Raw genomic sequence first — 16979 nt, forward strand, 5'->3', positions numbered from 1 at the left:
TGTAATATTTTTTACTCAAGCGAACAGAAATCAAAAAGATATTTTGCTTTCTAGCAATATTACTATCCATTTATTTCTTCCTGCTTTTCCTTGCATCTTAGCACACCCAAATATTTGCAGCTGATCCCAGGAGCTGACTGCAATCGTGGTGATCATAACCACACACGTGTGCAATTTTCCTCCTTGCTGTTTGCAGGTTATGCCACAGAACAGTCACTGCTCCCACCTGTGCCTGTTCTTCCTGGCAGCTGCACTGCCGGGCCAGGAGGCTGGGAATGGGGTGGTGTGGTGCCAGGGGAAGCAGCAGCCCAAAGCTGGTCAGTGCCTACTTAATGCTGTCTTCCTAAAGAGTAAAATGTATCAAGAGGCAAAAAAAAAAAAAAAAAAAAGTAGATCTAAGTGTGTGCTGGAAAAGGAGAGAAAAAAAGTAATGCTCTGTCTTCAAAAATCGTCATAATTTTATTTGCTTTTAAAAACACTTGGATACTCCTACTGAATGGTATTTGCAAGGCATTGATGCAAAGAAGAGAGACATCTGATAAAACCGAATTTTCTTGTGTGAAGAAGTCAAGAGGGAAGTTAGTCTTCAAAAAATGGAAAAAAATCCCATACAATAAACAGCAAGCGTCTCTCCCAGGGAAGGACCTCAGCCACCAGGCAGCCTCACAGAGATCCCCAGAATGCTCCTGTGCCTCAGAGCACGGCTCGGTTTTGCTCCAATTTTCCAATTCTTTAACGAGCGAAATCATTATTACTCGCTCCCCTCCGTTATTACTGGATGAACTTCATTACTCATTTGTTTCATAACCAAGCATCCCCCTGAGAAGCTCACACCGCGGCCCGCGCCCCGTCAGGCGGCCCCGCCCCGCGGTGACGCAGCGGCGGCGGCGGCGGCGCGGTCACGTGCGGCGGAGGCAGGCCCGGCCCGCCGCACTCGGAGCCGCCGCCATGCCGCTGCCGCCGCTGCCCGGCCGCCCCCGCCTCGGGCGGGCCCTGCTCCTGCCGCTGCTCCTGCTGCTCCTGCTGGTGGGCCCGGCGCGGCCCATCTCTTTCCAGCTGCCGGGCAAGGCGCGGAAGTGCCTGCGGGAGGAGATCCACCGCGACACGCTGGTCACGGGCGAGTACGAGATCAGCGCCCCGCCGGGCTCCTCCACCGGACCCTCGGCCAACCTCAAGGTGCGGCCCCGGCCGGCCGGGGGGGCGGGGGTGGCCGGGGCGGGCGGCGCCGCCCCGCCTCCCCTCGCCGGCCGTGCGGGGCGGGGATGGATGGATGGAAGGATGGAAGGAAGGAAGGAAGAGAGGGGTGACGTGTTCCACGCGTGACACCGGCCCACGCGTGAGCCGACAGCCGCCCGGCCCCGGCCTGCACCGCACCGCACCGCACCGCGGGACTCGCCCTGTGCGAGGGGCCACCAGCCCGCCCAGGAGCTCCGGGTGCTGGGCAGCGAGGGACCAGGGCGGCGTTTTAGCCGGAGCCAAATAGGAGCATTTTCTCCCCAAAGATGGGGTTGCAGCGGCCCGTCCCGCAGTCTGCCATTTAATCCGCGCAGATGCAGATTATCCGGCGCCTGGCGAGATGGGCCGCTGCGATAAAGCTGTAGCCAGGCTGCTGACACCGTGTGAGCAGGAAAGAGTTCTGGTGACGTGGCTTTCCGAGGGCTCCCTCCATGCGGAGGGCCTGGCACAACGGGATCCTGGCACAGTGCAATGGGTGCTGAGAACATTTTGCTGTACCAGATTCTGGTACCCAAAATGGCTATTCTCATCTTGCTGTGTTGTGGCTTGCATGGATTTTAGGTAGGCAGGTATTTGTTGCAGGGAAGAAAATGATCCTGAAGGATCTTCAGGAAGTACAGGATTGGCAGAATATTCATGACACATGTGCGACATGCAGCTATAAAACTTCAACAGCTTCACTTTAATTCAACAACTTCACTTAAATTCTGCCCACAGTCTGCCTTTCCTAGGCTTTTTTCAAAATTCCAACCTAGCCGAATAAGGTCTGTTGCTACTTAGTTCATTACAAGCTTTCCTCCCCCTTTTTTATTTCTGTCTGCATTCCCAAAGGTTTCAATACTAAGCACACAACCAGAGACAGACTGGTCTGCTCAGGAGTTTCTGAACTTGGTGTTCTTGAGTATTTCAGACCTCGTGAAACCAGGTTGCCTTTCCAGCATCTGCCTACCAATGCCTGAAGGTGCTGGCATTATTGACAGTTGTACTTGCTTATGGCTGGGGAAGGCTTCTTCTGGAGTCTTACTTTTTAAAAAATCATGTTGTTCTGTTCTTGCTTCATTTGTTAGAGGAAACTCATCTGTGTATAGGCAGAGCCAAGCAGCATTAAGGCTTTAAAATATGGATGTAGTATTTGCTTGGTAAGGCACAAGTATTTGAGACAGAGTGCCGTGTTCCCATCTGTCTCTTAGTGCTTGGTAACCAACCCTCCTTGTTCTCAGGTTCCCCACTCATAGGTCAGTTGACCCCAAGGTCTCTTCCAAAACTCAATTTTATGACACAGGACTTATCTAGGGAGGTGATGGTGAACCAATGAATCCCATGTTTGAGTCTTGGTTGGCTTTGCTGATGAAGCTGGTATCCAGGTGGTACTGCTTACAGATGTTCTTTTTTGTTCAAACCATAAAATGAAATAGTTTGAAAAGCTGCAAAGGAGAAAAAATAATGAATGCAGTTCTTGCTTTCCTTCTTATTGTTCAGGTATGCTGTGTCCTCCCAATATGCTGGGCTTTTTCTAAGTGCTGAAACCTCTCTGATAGTGCCTGCTTTCTCTGTGGTTTGTGCGGGAAGGGTCAGTTCAGGGCATGATGCCTGCAGGTACTCTCTGTTCTGCACTGGATGGTCTGCTCTGGCCCCTTGGATTGGGCCAGCGGACAGAGGAGGGAGGAGGGCGGTAGGTAGCTGTGTCCCGGCTCAGTTGGGATCTGTGTGTGTGCTAGCTCAGCGCTGACAGCGGCACCCTCTGTTCTGGGGGAGCCCGCGGGCGCTGCCTGCTGCGGGGGGCGTGGGGCGCCTGAGCGCTGCTTGGCAGCCGCGTGCCTCTGCCTCATTGTGGAGCCCGACCCTATCGGGCTGTTTGTCAAGGGCAAACAATGCCCTGTCTGTAGGGGATTGCCTTACCGTAAATAACGTTAGAATAGCATGAAAAATTCCTTTCAGGTCGGCTCCCCCACAAGTGTTCTGGCTGGGCTATTAGCAGCTTCTCCCGCCCTCGCACCCCCGGCTGAATGGGCAGTGTATGTGGCTGATTTGGGTAATGCTATTCAGTTTTGATGAAAGCGGATAGCAGTGCTTTTACTGTCCAGAATGCTGTTCACGAGCTGCAAAGGGCAAAAGTGGACCAAGCTGCATAAAGATTAGCTCTGGTGCCTACGAAGGCATACGAAAATACTGCTCAAAATAATAGGGGCATCTGAGAGCTAAGTTGTTCTAACTAGTTTTTGTGATGGAGAACCTGGTGTACAGAATGTGTGATGTCATGCTGATGAGGCATCTTGGTTAATTATGACCCCTCCACTAAAACAGCACATGCCATGTCGTGAAACATACACAGTCCTTTACTGCAGAACGGCCTGCTCACTTGGGCCCAGTGCTTCCCAGTGCCTGGTGAATTCCAGACAGGAGGTAGCTGGTGGCTTGTGGCAAGGAGATGGCAGCACAGCTGCCTGCACCTGGCTGTGCAGGTGTGCTTTCATCTGCTTGCCACTGGAAAACAGGTACAGCTCTGAGCTGCTGTATGGGGAACAGCGCTCCTCATTGTTCTCAGACACTTGACAGCATGTGGTGCAGGGGCAGCTACAACAAATCTCTTCACAGGCCATTGTGGGATAATGTGTATATAGAGGAAGCTTGTTCCTAAAGTCTTGCCTGCTATGGTTTAGACCATAAAGTGTGAGAGTTTGTGTAGTTGATTGTTTTTCCTGCCTAGTGCAGCAGCTCTCATCCATGGGTAAGTCCACACTTGTTTCAAATCCAGTGCCAGAGAGTTAATTAAGTGCTCTAATAAGAATAAAGAGTGTTTCTGTAGAATAGTTCGGGGTATATAGCCCTTTTGCATGGCCTTTTTACAGGGAAAAGGCTGGAATAAAAGAGAATGTCTGACTTACCTTTTCCATGCCACAAATTATTTTGTGTACTTTGGTCTTATTATTAAAATTATTCCCAAGCTTTTTACTTTATTTATCTCTTAAGAGTTTCAAAGACCCCTAGTAACTTTAGTGTCCATGCTGTTTCAGACATACCTGTTATAAATTAGCATTGAGGGAAAAAGGAAAGCACCCCAGTGGATTGCACACTGTTCGTTTTCATGCAGTGTTGTAACACCTTCGGTTTTTTTCACCCCTCTCCCCAGTCAGTGTTTCAGCTGGATGGAACCTTTAATTGAGCACAATTATTCTCAAGTTTGCGTCATGAAATTTGTGTCCTTTCTTTTTATACTCTTTGTTGAAGCATTTTTGTAGACCTTCCACAGTTTTTGCCTATTCTTAGTAGTTTTATAGACTTAGTGCAAAGCAGTCATTATTCTGTCTGTGTAGTCTGAATTGTCCTCTGAAGTGGCCACTTTTATGGATCTTGGCACCCAAACCTTGTGTAATTCAGGGCCACACTCATGGTTCGTTTCTAGAGCAACAGATGTACCCTTCTCTATTTCATCTTCTGAGGAATGTGACTCTTGTCCCATAAGTCTTCTCCCTATCTCTGTTGCTATGGGAATTCATGAATTTTGCTTGCAAAATAAAGGCAATGAATGACAGTTTCGTTCAGCTCCAATTCTTACATGTAGTATATATTTGGGATTCATAGGAGGAAGAGAAATTAGTGGGGTTTAGTTTGGGATTTTTTTGATTCTTTGGGCAATAGATTTTTGGTGGTATTTTGTTGTTTTTGTTGGGTTTTTTTTGGGGGGGGAGTGTTGTTTTTTGGTTGATTGGTGGTTTTTGGATCTAAGAGTCAATAATTACTTCTTAGTCACTCTTTGTCAGCACCTGGTGTGTGGATAAGGAGGGGAGGAATTGATGTAGTCACAAAGAAGGAAGGAAACTGTTGAAAGGAGAAAGCAGCAGATCCAAAGGGGAGGCTAGGATTACTCTTGCTGCACAGGCAGCATGAGCTCACAGCAGCAAAGTACTGTGTTTCTTACCTTCATTGTTCCTCTTACAGATAACTGACTCAGCTGGGCACATCCTGTATGCCAAGGAGGATGCCAGCAAGGGCAAGTTTGCCTTCACCACTGAAGACTATGATATGTTTGAGGCCTGCTTTGAGAGCAAGCTTCCTGTGGGTAAGTGAAATGAAATGCTGGCTGTTTCTAGCTTCTGATCAAGTTTGTGTAGCTGTGTGGATTAGGAATATGAGTAAAGTGGTTCACAGAACACCTTTTGACTTTTAAAGCTGATTTTCAGGAGGTTGTGGCCAGTCTCACTGCAGAACATCTGCTCTGTGTGTTGCATTTGAAGTAATCATCTGTGGTTGTTGTGTAGAGCAGTTGGATTTCCTCTGAAAGGGGAATTGGGCAATTCTCCTGCAGAGGTCACCACAGTTGCAGTGAGTGGCAGTACCAGTGAGCAAACCACACTTCTTTTGCCAGTTCATGCTTCTCCCTGTCTTGCAGTTGAGACAGGGCAGAGCTGGGTGCTATCATCTCCAGGACCTCTCTTTCACCCCACTAGGCCATTTCTTCCCCATTTGTTAGAATGTGATCTATGCACAATGTGTTCTTGGTAGCTATCCTGCTACCAGGTTGACAACTGTTGAATGAGGTTGGATTTGTGTGTATAGGGAATGTGTCCTTGATTTGCACCCACAGCTGCTCTTTAAGTGGTCAGTAAAGGGAAGGGGAAATGAACAGGGACGTCAGCTTTGCATTTGTGCTACAAGGATGGTTGCCTAACGAGGGCTGAGGCTTGTTTCCTGTGAGTGTGACGCATGTATTGCCTGAGCTCAGCTTCAGGGCAAACGTGCTGAAAGTGGCCAATGTGTGGGCAAAAGTCTCATCAGTGGTGCTGTGAGTGCATGCAAGTTTGGAGGTGCTCCATATTTTCATGATTACTGTCAGAGTTCTGCTCCTTGGGCCTGGTTTTTCTTAGGTCTTACCGTAAAAGATCCCAGAGTGTTTCACAGAGCTTTCACTAGCAGCATTCCTCAAATCAGTTGAAAGGCAGCTGCTGTTTTGCTATTTCTGCTCCATATATAAGATGTAAATAGTTTGCAAGTTGAAGAGAACTTTACAGAAAGAGAAGGCTGTATTCTTTGCTGGGATTGGGAGGGATCTGGCTTGTAACACCTCTTCTATGGTATTTTACAGATAAAATAGTGATTCAAAATGCTCAGGATTATGTTTTTATTTTACTCCAAAGGTAGGACTTCCAAATGTTCCCTAACACATTGAGACATGCAGGCACTAGTGACTCATCTGGGAGTCACTCACGCTATTTACTTTCCAACACCTGGGTATTTGAGAAGTCTCCAGACAGTCCTGCAGACCTTTTCATAGCTTCCATGTGATCACACACTGAAGTGGGAAAGGTTTCTTTCTTTAGTTGTGTCTAGACTCTTAGTTCAGTGCTTTTGAGTAGAGGTTTCTTGCCTAGACCAAGCCCCTTACAACTGTTTTGATTGTAGCAAATGTTTGATCCCTGACTCCCTTGTTGCAAGTTTGTTTTAAAGCTTTCAATATGGTTGAGGAGTAAGTATTTCTAAATGCAGTTACTACCTTGATGACCTGTGGGGCACTGAGCTGCCAAAATATAGAGCTCATCAACTGAGCAACTGGATCCTCTTCTGGAGGCTTTCTTTTTGGACCCAGGTGCCCCAAATTCCACCTGGAGTATTTCCAGACCTCCCATGTCTGTGCTGGAAGTCAAGGAAGTATTAAAGTAAGGGACATGACACTGTGAGGCTTGATCATCTGCAGGACTTGGTTAAGGTACTTGGAAAGAAGTGACCACGTCACAAGGAAGTACCTTGTTTTCTCTCTAAGGTCAGCATGGGAGTAGGGGAATGTACCAAGTCTCTTTAATTCCCATGTTTCTCTTTAAAGATTAGGGTCTTTTTCCCAGTCTCATCGAGCAAGTAATCAGGACTTAGGGCAGCAGCCAAGGAGGATGTTTGTGGAGTATTGAAAGAGACAAACTGTTGGTAGAGAAAACCTAGAGCAGTTGGATCTTAAGGGTCCAAGCAACTGGGATTTCTCAATCCCTAACCACAGAAATGAGGAAGAGAAAGTGAGAGAGAGATCCTATATCGAGGGTTCACCTTATCAGAGTGGAGGAGTTCTTAGGGTGCTTTTTGGAGCTGTGGGTATTTGCATGATGGGCTTTTTACCCTCTTCCAGGCAGTATAGTGCTGTCTTCCTGACCAGTGCTCTGCTCCCAGGCACATTTACTCTCCCATCTCAGGTGAACAGCCTGGCCCTCCCTTTAGGGCTCTTCTGTGTGCTAATCTTTAACTGCATGCTCCTTCTGTAATCCTTCTCTTCCCAAACTTTTAAGAGTGTTAGGACTCATTTCTTCTGGAATTCCTGTGGGAAAACTTTTTGATGTTCAGTTCAACCATCCTGCTTTTCCACTGACTTTGTAAATTAAGAGCTCCCCTAATTTCCCAGGAAACAGTTCAGTGCTCTTGTGAGATGACCTCTTGAAGACCTGAGGAGTGTAGGTATCAGGAATGTAGGCATCAGTTTAGTTCATGATCTCTGAATCTTGACTGTTTTTCTCTTTGCTGCTGATCCAGCTTGCTCTGGTGAGCCTTGGCTGCCACAGAAGCAAGGGGTTTCTGAGGATTTGATGTCTGTGAAGGGAGCTGCCTTGAGTTTAGTGAACTTACAGGAGGGCAGCTTGAGTTTTTCCATGCCAGTTCCTGACAATGTTAACCTCTTGCAAAATGTCTGCTCTCCATCCCTTTGCACCTGGTAGCTTTAAGGTTTCTGGTTTCTTACTGCCTTTTGGCAGCTGTCCCTTCCAGTCTAGCAAATTAATTCTTCTAGCTCTGTTCTTCTGTTCACTGGTCTTTTCATCTTTCACATGTCTTCCTGCAAACTTCAGCTCTGAAATCAAGTTGCTATAATTTGAGCACCGTTAAAAAAAACCTCTCATTGAACTGTGTGCTGTGAATTTTTTTCTACAGCTACAGTTGTCTGTCCTACCTGCCTGTCTCCATGTGTGCCAGTAACGTGTGTGGCATAAGCAGTCAAAACTTTTGGTTGGGGAAAGGAGTACTGGGGGTTGTATACAGCCTGTCTGTTAAAGAACAGTGCTGGGACTTCAGGAGTTTCTTACAGTAACCAGTCTTCTATAAGGAAACGACAAAATCCCATCCTAATCATAATTTATTTTTGGGCTCTTATTAGTGCATTTCCATAAAGAAACTTAGGAAGCGGTTTAGTAGTTGATAATCCATTTTATCAGTGGATTATTCATTGTCCTGCTAGCAGTAAAAGGTGATTCTACTCTGGTGTTGAAGAGCTGTTCAGTGAGTGGGTAGAAGAAAAATTGGGGATGTTGTATCAAAGGTCTGGAATATCTTCCTAGCTCCAACTGGAGTGACCCAGCATAACCTGTACCTTGAATTTGTTTGTGGACTGAGGGAATGCCCACCTGGCAGCCTTCTTAGACAAAATGTGAGTATTGGACATGCTCCTGGATAGAGACTCTGAAATTCATAGTTTAAGTAAATTCAGATGTTGTGTTTTGCTGGCAGCCAGTTGAGGACAGCTGTATGTCCTAACATGCTGGGATTTGGAAATGTGTTACATACAGACGTATTTTCTTGGTGGGTGGTAGAGAATGATACTCAGATAAGCTGATGTGCAGCATTTTTGAGAGTATCTGATATGGCTATCTTATAATTTTTTTTCCCTCTTGTGAATGTTCTCAGATGTGACAGTTTGTAGCAGTTGAAAGAAGCTATAAGCCACAGGTTTCCCTAGCCTGGGGGTATCAGCCTTGAAAGATACCTGCTCTGCTGGTGACTGCAGCCTTATTGGCTGTTAGTGTGGCTCCAGCTGGCAGCTCTCTGGGGCAGTGTTTTCCCAGCTTCAGAAGCCTCTTGCTCTCTCAGGGTTTGCATTAGCAGTGTGGTTCTTGGCTATCTGAGATGGTTGGTGAAGGGATGGCCTTGGCTTCTGTAGATACTCCAGTATGTAAGGCCTCATAGGCCATGTTCCTCAGTTGGAGCAGTTTATCATTTGCTCCTTTGAATGCCATTTACGGCCATTTAAAGCCATTTACAGCCCCAGTAACCTTGACAAGTTGCTTGTTCACTTCCTGTGAACGTGGGCCTCCCAGTTGAATATTTGTCCCTCCGGTGACTTGTCTTTCACTAGGCTGTCTCATAGCAGCTGGTGCTCATGTTCTAATCCTCTGCAGTTTTTACAGTGATTTGCATCTTGTAGACGCTCAGTGCTTTTGGTTACAGCTTGTTCTCATTATATTTGGGAGGCTCTCCTTCAGCCAGGATTTATTGTGGAGTCTCTGTATTTTTAGGCTGGACTGTGCTGCCTCCGCAGTTAGCTGCAGACATGGAGAGAGGGGAGGGGAGGGATTTGAGTTCTTCCTCACTGGTGGGAAGAGCTGGTGATTTCCTGGCAGGCTGACTGTTTCACACAAGGAATCCTTTCATTATGCTTCCAGGAACAGGGAGGATGCCGGACCAGCTCGTGACTCTGGATATGAAGCATGGCGTTGAAGCAAAGAACTATGAGGAGGTATGTCCCCTGGCTGCCTGCACTGCAGGCTTCCCTTTCCCAGCACTCACGTGATGCTTTTGTAGATCTGGGCTCGTGGTGGGAAGCTGTTTTCCCAGTGGTGATGAAAGCCTGTCTGCAAACTACAATTGCAGTGAAGCTTTGTGTGTTACAGGAGAAAAAAATAAAAAGACAAACATCAACTAGAATTGATTCTGTACTCTGGGAACTGGAGCCTAATGTGTGAATTTCTTCACTAGGACAGCATGAGCCAGCTTCTGGGCATAGGTATTTAGAGGCAACAAGACACTGAGAGGTGAAGTTTCCCCAGCCCCTGAAGCAGAGGTCATCTGAATTTAATATCAGACCCTCTCTTAAAGGTCAAGTTTCTATGTTACTATTCTTACCTTCCTGCCTGTAAGATGTACTGGCTCAGCAGGCCTGAAATGGCTCTTGTGTGTTTCTAAGAACTGGCAGTGTATCAGTGTAAAGGTGTTTGGCAGAGTAGTAGCTGCTGTGAAATGGGTATTTGGTTTGAAGGCGTGACATTGGAAATAGGCATAAAAGCCTCAGCATTTCCATCTGAGGAGGACATGGCTTGCTTAGGCCCAAGAGCTGGCTGTAGAGTAGCAGTTATTTTGTGGCTGAGACAGTCCTGACTGGTTTGGATGCTGAATTTTTATGGCAGCTATCATGCTTTTGGCTCACTAGAATTTGGGATCAATCATCCCCCAGTACAGAGCCTGTGCCTGAGAAAATGAGAATTATTGGTGGAGAAAGAGTCCCACGGATGATTGTTGTGTCCACTGTGCATAAGGGCATGGGAGATGCCATAGAGGGGAGAGTGGGTAGCAGAGGAGGCTGTGCAATGTTCCAGATAGAAAATTGACAAAAATCTGAGATGGTAATGCTGGTGTTTTCACCTTCCTTTCAAACTTTGGGCTGTCTGGTCTTGTGTGGTTTAAGTTGGCTGGGAGCACTTCCTGTGTGGACTGTAAGGAGGTGCTTGGGGTCAGGGAAGAGCAGAGCAATCATAGCTTAAGTCAGTTGGGAGCACATCCTACATGGAGAGTAAAAAATGTGCTGGGGGTCAGGGAAGAATGGAGCACTCATAGGGCCAGCTGCTTGTCAACCTGCTACTGAGGGATTGCAAGATGCTGAAATTTTGTGGGGTGAATCCCTGAGAGCATAGCTGGGAGTATTATGTTTGCTATATTTACAAAATCCCTTTAAATACCACCCCACAGCATACTCTAGAGTTAATTTACTGTAGTGCTACCCAGAAGCACCATTGCTGTGCAGAAAGGTTCTCTTATGCCTGTGTATCTACATACTCACTGGCTGTACTGATAAAACTGTCTGGGAATAAATGCATCTCTTATGCTCATTGAGGGAAAAGGTCCATGGACAAATACAAGAAAAGAAGAATTTAGACTTGCAGTCCCACTTGATACCAAATGCAGATCTTGGCAGCCCTGGCAATCATCCTTGACTTGTGAGGACCTTTCAAAGTTGTAGACTGTATCGAGCCTTGTTGATGTCTACAAAGGACTCAGACTGACTTATTATTTATATAGCTGCTATAGATGTTTAACCACACTGCTTTGCAATGTGGTTTTTTTTTTTTTTTTCACCATCTCTCTTCTCAGTTTGCTGTAGTAGTTGTGAGTTTTGACTTGACAGGTTGCTGTAGGGTCTCAGAGGGCAGGAATGTTGCTTGGGTTTCTCTTGTGGAATTGCAGTCTTTTTGAGCCTTTTGCTTGTGATGTTCATGTGTTGTTGGGTAACAGTGATCTGTTGTACAGCCCTAGTCCTTCTTGTTGAATTGCTGCAAGGAGACTTGATTCAGGGAGTTTAATGAGGGTCTCTGATACTGTCCAAGTCTGGCTTCATAAACTTTCATAGATCCAGACATTCTTGGAGCAAAGCAGCTGGAATAGTGAGCCAGATTAGAGAATCTAACTGCAATGTCATATCTTAATTATCTGAGTTTGGGAGGAATAATTTTATCCATTCAAGAAGTAGAAATGAAGATTTATAAAAGAATATATTTCTGGTGGCACTAAGCATGCTTGATGATCTAGGTTTTTTTCCACATTGACTACTTCTTATCAATTCTTGGCTATAGTGTATCTCTTTCTATGCTAGAAGAGAGTTAGGCTTTGACAAATCTTTTAAGTGACCACTGGGAAGCTCATTGGAGTTGTTATCCTGGTGCTGGTACTCCAGATGTTCTTTCTAAGATGATGATGTTCCACTATCACAGATGCCTGGTGGGCTTTTTTACAAAATCTCTTGGAGCAGCTGTGCATATTGGGTTCATTAGGGGTAAAAGGTTCCAGGACTGCCCAGGAAGGTTGTGGTTAAGCAAAGACTGGACATGGTACTTAGTGCCATGGCCTAGTTGTCATGGTGGTGTTAGGTCTTAGGTTGGACTTGATCTAAGAGGTCTTTTCCACTCTAATTGATTCCATGATGCAGGATACACATCTTAGAATAATGCAGGACTAAAAGTAGCTATTAAATTCTAGTTACACCTATTAAGAGCAGCTGATGGGATGCAGATGGAGCAGATAAACCTTGATTTTTCCCAGTGGAACCCTTGTAACCTTATGTGAATGAGGAAATGAGGCCTCAAGGAAGATAATGGAGCTGGTCAGTGCAAGGCTAGCTTGTCAGTACAGCTGCCCAGGACCCTGTGTGTGTTACAGACCTGCTGCTCTAGCAGTGTCAGCAGAGTCTGGGCTGCAGGCATGCAAACTCTGGTGCTAGCTTTTCAGAAAAGGTCTCTGCTGGCAGATACGTGGCCAGGCCACAGGGTTTTTTCGTTACAATCTATTGGCTAGAAAGCAGGAGGGGGTTAACCTACTCCTTCCTACCCCTCCTCTCAAACACTCCAAACTAACACTGCTGTGCTGGCAGAGCTATAATATACAGCTTGCCTCAGCATAAAACCCTCAGATGATTGTTTGATGGCTTGCTGCTTGCCAGGATATGTGTCATGTGGAGACCCTTCAGTGGAAGGGCTGATTAGCTAGCACTGGCTTGGTCATGAGCATCTCTTCAGCTCTGGCTCTGATCCCCAGGCAGCTGCATCTGGAAGTGGCAGTTTGGGGATACCTTCGTGCTGGGTGCCCTCTTGCCTGCCTGTCAGCATGGAGCACTGAGAGATGGCCGTCATGCAGCTTATATCTGAATAATCCTGTGAGGCTGAGACTGGTGGTGAACTGCAGGTGCTTTGTGTGTTTTCTCTAACTCATTTTTCCTCTGCTGCATTACTTGGGGGCACAGCATCCAGCCTTCATGGCAGGGGCCTGTCACTTCTTGGTAATAGTGACAAATTCTGTTCAAGAACCGCAGTTACCCAAACCCTGGAGAAGTGTCAGGAATTGCATTTAGCTTCCTTTGAGTGTCCTTGTGTCGCACGTTTTATGTAACACGTGTGTAAGGTTATAGCCACAGCTGGGGCAGAGACGTCTGCACATTCAACTTGAACAGTTGCTGTTGTGTGCTGTCCTTTGTAATTGAATTTGCAGCGGATTTTTGTTTTTGGGTGCCGAGCACGTGAGCCGCGGGCCGGGCGCTGTGCACAGCAGCGATGTCCCGCCTGGCCCAGCGCTCCGGGGGAGGAAGCGCGTTGTTCCCGACGAGAGCCGGGCCCCGCAGCGGCCCCGGAGCGCCACCCGGCGGCTCGGGGTCCCTGCCAGGAGCTGGAGGTTCTGTCTGAGGGATAAAAGCCCCGAGCTCTTGTGGGATAATGAAGCCGCTGCTGCTGGGAACCGGGCTGCCTGGGCTCTCTGGGGCACTAGCGAAGGGAGTCTCAGTGCTAATGGGCTGTGTGCCTACGGAACTGTATCGAATACATACGTAAGTTAGTCACCTGTATCTCAGTCTGTGACTTACACTCACTGGAGGTTTTGTCATGTGGCAAGAGCTTCTACCCACTCCTCAGAAGCCAACTGTGAATTAGCTAACATGAAGCCGAATAAGGAAGAAGTGTGCTTGCATGCATGCTGTGCTCCTCCATTGTGTAGGAGGAGTAGTAGGAAAGTGTGTTTCAGAAAACAGGTGGGAGAAGTGATAGTGTTTTATGCAATGGTAGTTTCTGGCTCGTAGAGGTATTTCCCGAGGGGAAGGATGCCCCAGATCTGTAGCGCGTGGGGAGGAGTGGTTCAAACTGGCAGTAAAAACCCATGTGGGAGCTTTTGGTTTTGGTTCAGTGATTTGACTCTCCTGTTTTCTAGATTGCTAAAGTGGAGAAGTTGAAACCCCTGGAAGTAGAATTGAGACGTTTGGAAGATCTTTCAGAGTCCATCGTTAACGACTTTGCCTATATGAAGAAACGAGAAGAGGAGATGAGGGACACAAATGGTGAGAGACTGTGTGCCCCTTCAGAGGGATGGAACTCTAAAAACCCTCATTTCTGTTAAAGGTGTTATTAGGGCAGCATTTGGAGATCAAGCAATTATGGTGGTCTCTGCCTGTTCTGTTCCTAGTAAGGGAAACCTGGAGCAGTCACTGAGTCTTGTTGTTCTGTCTCTAGAAATCATTTCTTTCTGTCTCCATTCCTAATGGGAATTACTCTGTTCCATTCAATGCTGCCCATTAACCACAGCTTCACCTTGTTCCCTCTTATTATCCTTCTTGTTGTTCCCTCTGCTTTTATTCTCAAGTGCTGCTGGTTCTCAGGTGCCCTTGCCTTCATGCTATCTTGCTTTTGCATGGGGGAGGAGAAGAAGTCCTGGGAATTTTGCCGTCTTGGGTGCATCCTGCGATGCCAGACTCAGGTACAATGGTTTGTTGTCTGTTTCAGAGTCGACAAACACACGGGTTCTGTACTTCAGCATCTTCTCCATGTGCTGTCTCATTGGCCTGGCCACCTGGCAAGTTTTCTACCTGCGTCGCTTCTTCAAGGCCAAGAAGCTGATTGAGTAAAGGAGCAAATCTTCTTCCCCCTCCTCTCAGACCCAGCTGGACACCGCTGGGACCTAGCCATGGCCTCCTGGAGCGATCTCACAGAGGATACCCACTGACTGGAGCTTTTCTGGAGGAACTTGGACCTTAAAGGGGGAGGGGAGCCTGAACATCGGAGGCAATGGGGGACTTGTGAAATCCTGTTGGATCTTGAGGGTGGGGGAGGTCATGCTGGGTTTGGGTATTCCTGGGGCAGCGATTAAATAAAAAAAGATGTTTCCATGACAGCTGCAGCAGTTTTCTGCACTGTCTATTCTCCTTCTATAATCATGGCTTGATGATGTCTCCCATCTGTCTGTGACTGCAGTGTTACTCAGAACCACCTGACCCTGCTGCACTCTTTAGGTGGCATGCAGGTCACACTGGGGCAGAGCAGGGCAATTCCCTGTCCTCACCAGCTGGGATCTAAGCCTCGAGCAAATGGAGATGAGTGCAAAGCAATAGGATTCATCATTCCAGCAGGGCCTGAGAATAGAGGGTCTTCCAAGGTTTGGTCCCTGTTGTGGACCTCTGTGTTTCTCCCTGTGGGAGCTGGTGTCTTTGTGCTGACAGGTCAGGGCACTTGAGCATATGGTGATTCAGCCTGGAGGAAGGGGAACCTTCTAAGGCAGGCTTGGAAGTGTATTTGAGCTTGGAAAGAAGCCTGCTTTGCTCAAATAAGCTATCCAGCCTTGGTCCCACCCTTCCCCCACATGTTTGTCTTGGATTTGCCTCTCTTGTTTTGAAATGGTGCAGCAGCTTTCCTGAAAACCTTGGTCAGGAACAGCCTTTTGTGCAGGAGGCCTCGGTCAGATACAGTCACAGAGCAGATGGGAGCAGGTCATGCTAGGAAATTTGCTCTTACATTAAGCAGGAGACTTCTCATCTATCCAGGCAGCTGGCTGAATGTCATTTCATGAGACCTCAAAGCAGGGTGAGCTGATGCCAACATGAGGTATGAGGGCCTGTACCCTGCATTGAGGTCTGAGGGTATACAGTAGTTCTGTGCAGGGTAGCAGAGGAGTTGGAAGAATGTGGATGAACTGAAAAAAGGCAGTACAGGGTGGGAATAGGCTAATTCAACATCTGAGGGGGCAGTCTGTACTGTGCCCTCAACAGACCTGTTATTTTCCTGTGCAGTACTAAATAGTAAGAGCCAGCAGATTCTCACCATTTCTCAGCTGTCCATGTGGCACTATGTTAAAAAAGCCAGGCTGAGAAAAAGCAGGCAGGTTAACTTCCTGGACTTGTTGCAGTTTTTAGGCTGTGATTACAATTCTGTCATCGTCTCTACATTCCTTCAGAGCAGTGGTTCAGCAGCACAGCATTCTGGGGTCCTGTGTCTGGATACTTCTGGGTAGGGATGGGGTTGTCATGGCCCTGGACCCAGCCTAGCAGTTTCAAAAAAAGCATAGTTTTATAATTTCTCACCTGAGTCTGATCTATTGCTTGGAAGGAAACAGTTGTCCAGGGTGAGGCAGTGGAAAAGAGGATGTAAAGATTATCTCCTGTCATCTAAATACATTAGTTCTTTGCCATTTCCCAGTTCCTGGAGTTGTTAATTCCACTGCAAATACTTTGATTGCTTTTAATTTGTTTGGGTTTTGATAAGGCCATATTAGGATCCTAAGTCTGCTCCTTTGCCCTTGTATCCATTTTATCCTTGTATGTTCTTGAAAGCTGTTACAGTGCAGAAACAGCAGCAGTGCCACAGGACTGAATTACAGAAGTCATTTGAAGGTAGTTTTAGGTCCTACAGTTTGAAGCCTGTAGATCTGTTAAGGTTTTGCTTTTGTTTTTATATAACTTGAAAAGATAGTACAAAAAAGGGTCTTTTCCAGTCTTGTCTGTTTTGATATCCTCTCCCCATCCTTATCTGAGTACAAAGTTATCGTAAAAATGATGGTGAGGCCTTAAGTTCCCCAGGTGACTGTTACACTCTCATTGTTCTGGTGTTATGTTTTGATCTTCACTGTAGTGGAGTAGTTACTGGGGAGCAGGTGCGGGGGACTGGTGTGGATTTACCTGTAATGATTGGTTGGGAGATTTTTGTCAGCTTTCTCAAATAAAAATTTTTTGGGGAAAAACAACCCACCTCACCTTGTTGCTGTGAGTCTTGTCCTCTTTGTGCATGTTCCTACAGGCTGCTGTTCCCTGAAAGTTGACCTGTTGCAGGAAGTAGCAAGTAAACAGTCTCCACAAGCCTTAGGCTTCTCTAGTAACAATTAATTCTAGACTTGGGAATGGTGCACGGGCTTCTCTGTGAAGTGGGACTAACACAGCAAGTGAGGTGTCCCAGTACAGGTTACCATTTTTTGCCTTTCTCCCT

At 46.9% G+C, this 16979-nt stretch overlaps 1 protein-coding gene across 1 annotated transcript; it reads left to right on the forward strand.

Annotated features, from left to right (window-relative positions):
* Positions 1-888: 888 nt before the first annotated feature.
* Positions 889-16754, forward strand: TMED10 (transmembrane p24 trafficking protein 10). Its single transcript, XM_071426787.1, has 5 exons — positions 889-1176; positions 5176-5296; positions 9645-9718; positions 13942-14068; positions 14511-16754. The coding sequence occupies exons 1-5, from the start codon at positions 949-951 to the stop codon at positions 14630-14632; spliced, it is 672 nt and encodes a 223-aa protein (XP_071282888.1). The 5' UTR covers positions 889-948; the 3' UTR covers positions 14633-16754.
* The last annotated feature ends 225 nt before the right edge of the window (positions 16755-16979 follow it).

Source organism: Agelaius tricolor, unplaced genomic scaffold (genome assembly GCF_023055355.1).
Source record: "Agelaius tricolor isolate 1412-34295 unplaced genomic scaffold, bAgeTri1.0.p SCAF_5, whole genome shotgun sequence".
Taxonomy (NCBI): domain Eukaryota; kingdom Metazoa; phylum Chordata; class Aves; order Passeriformes; family Icteridae; genus Agelaius; species Agelaius tricolor.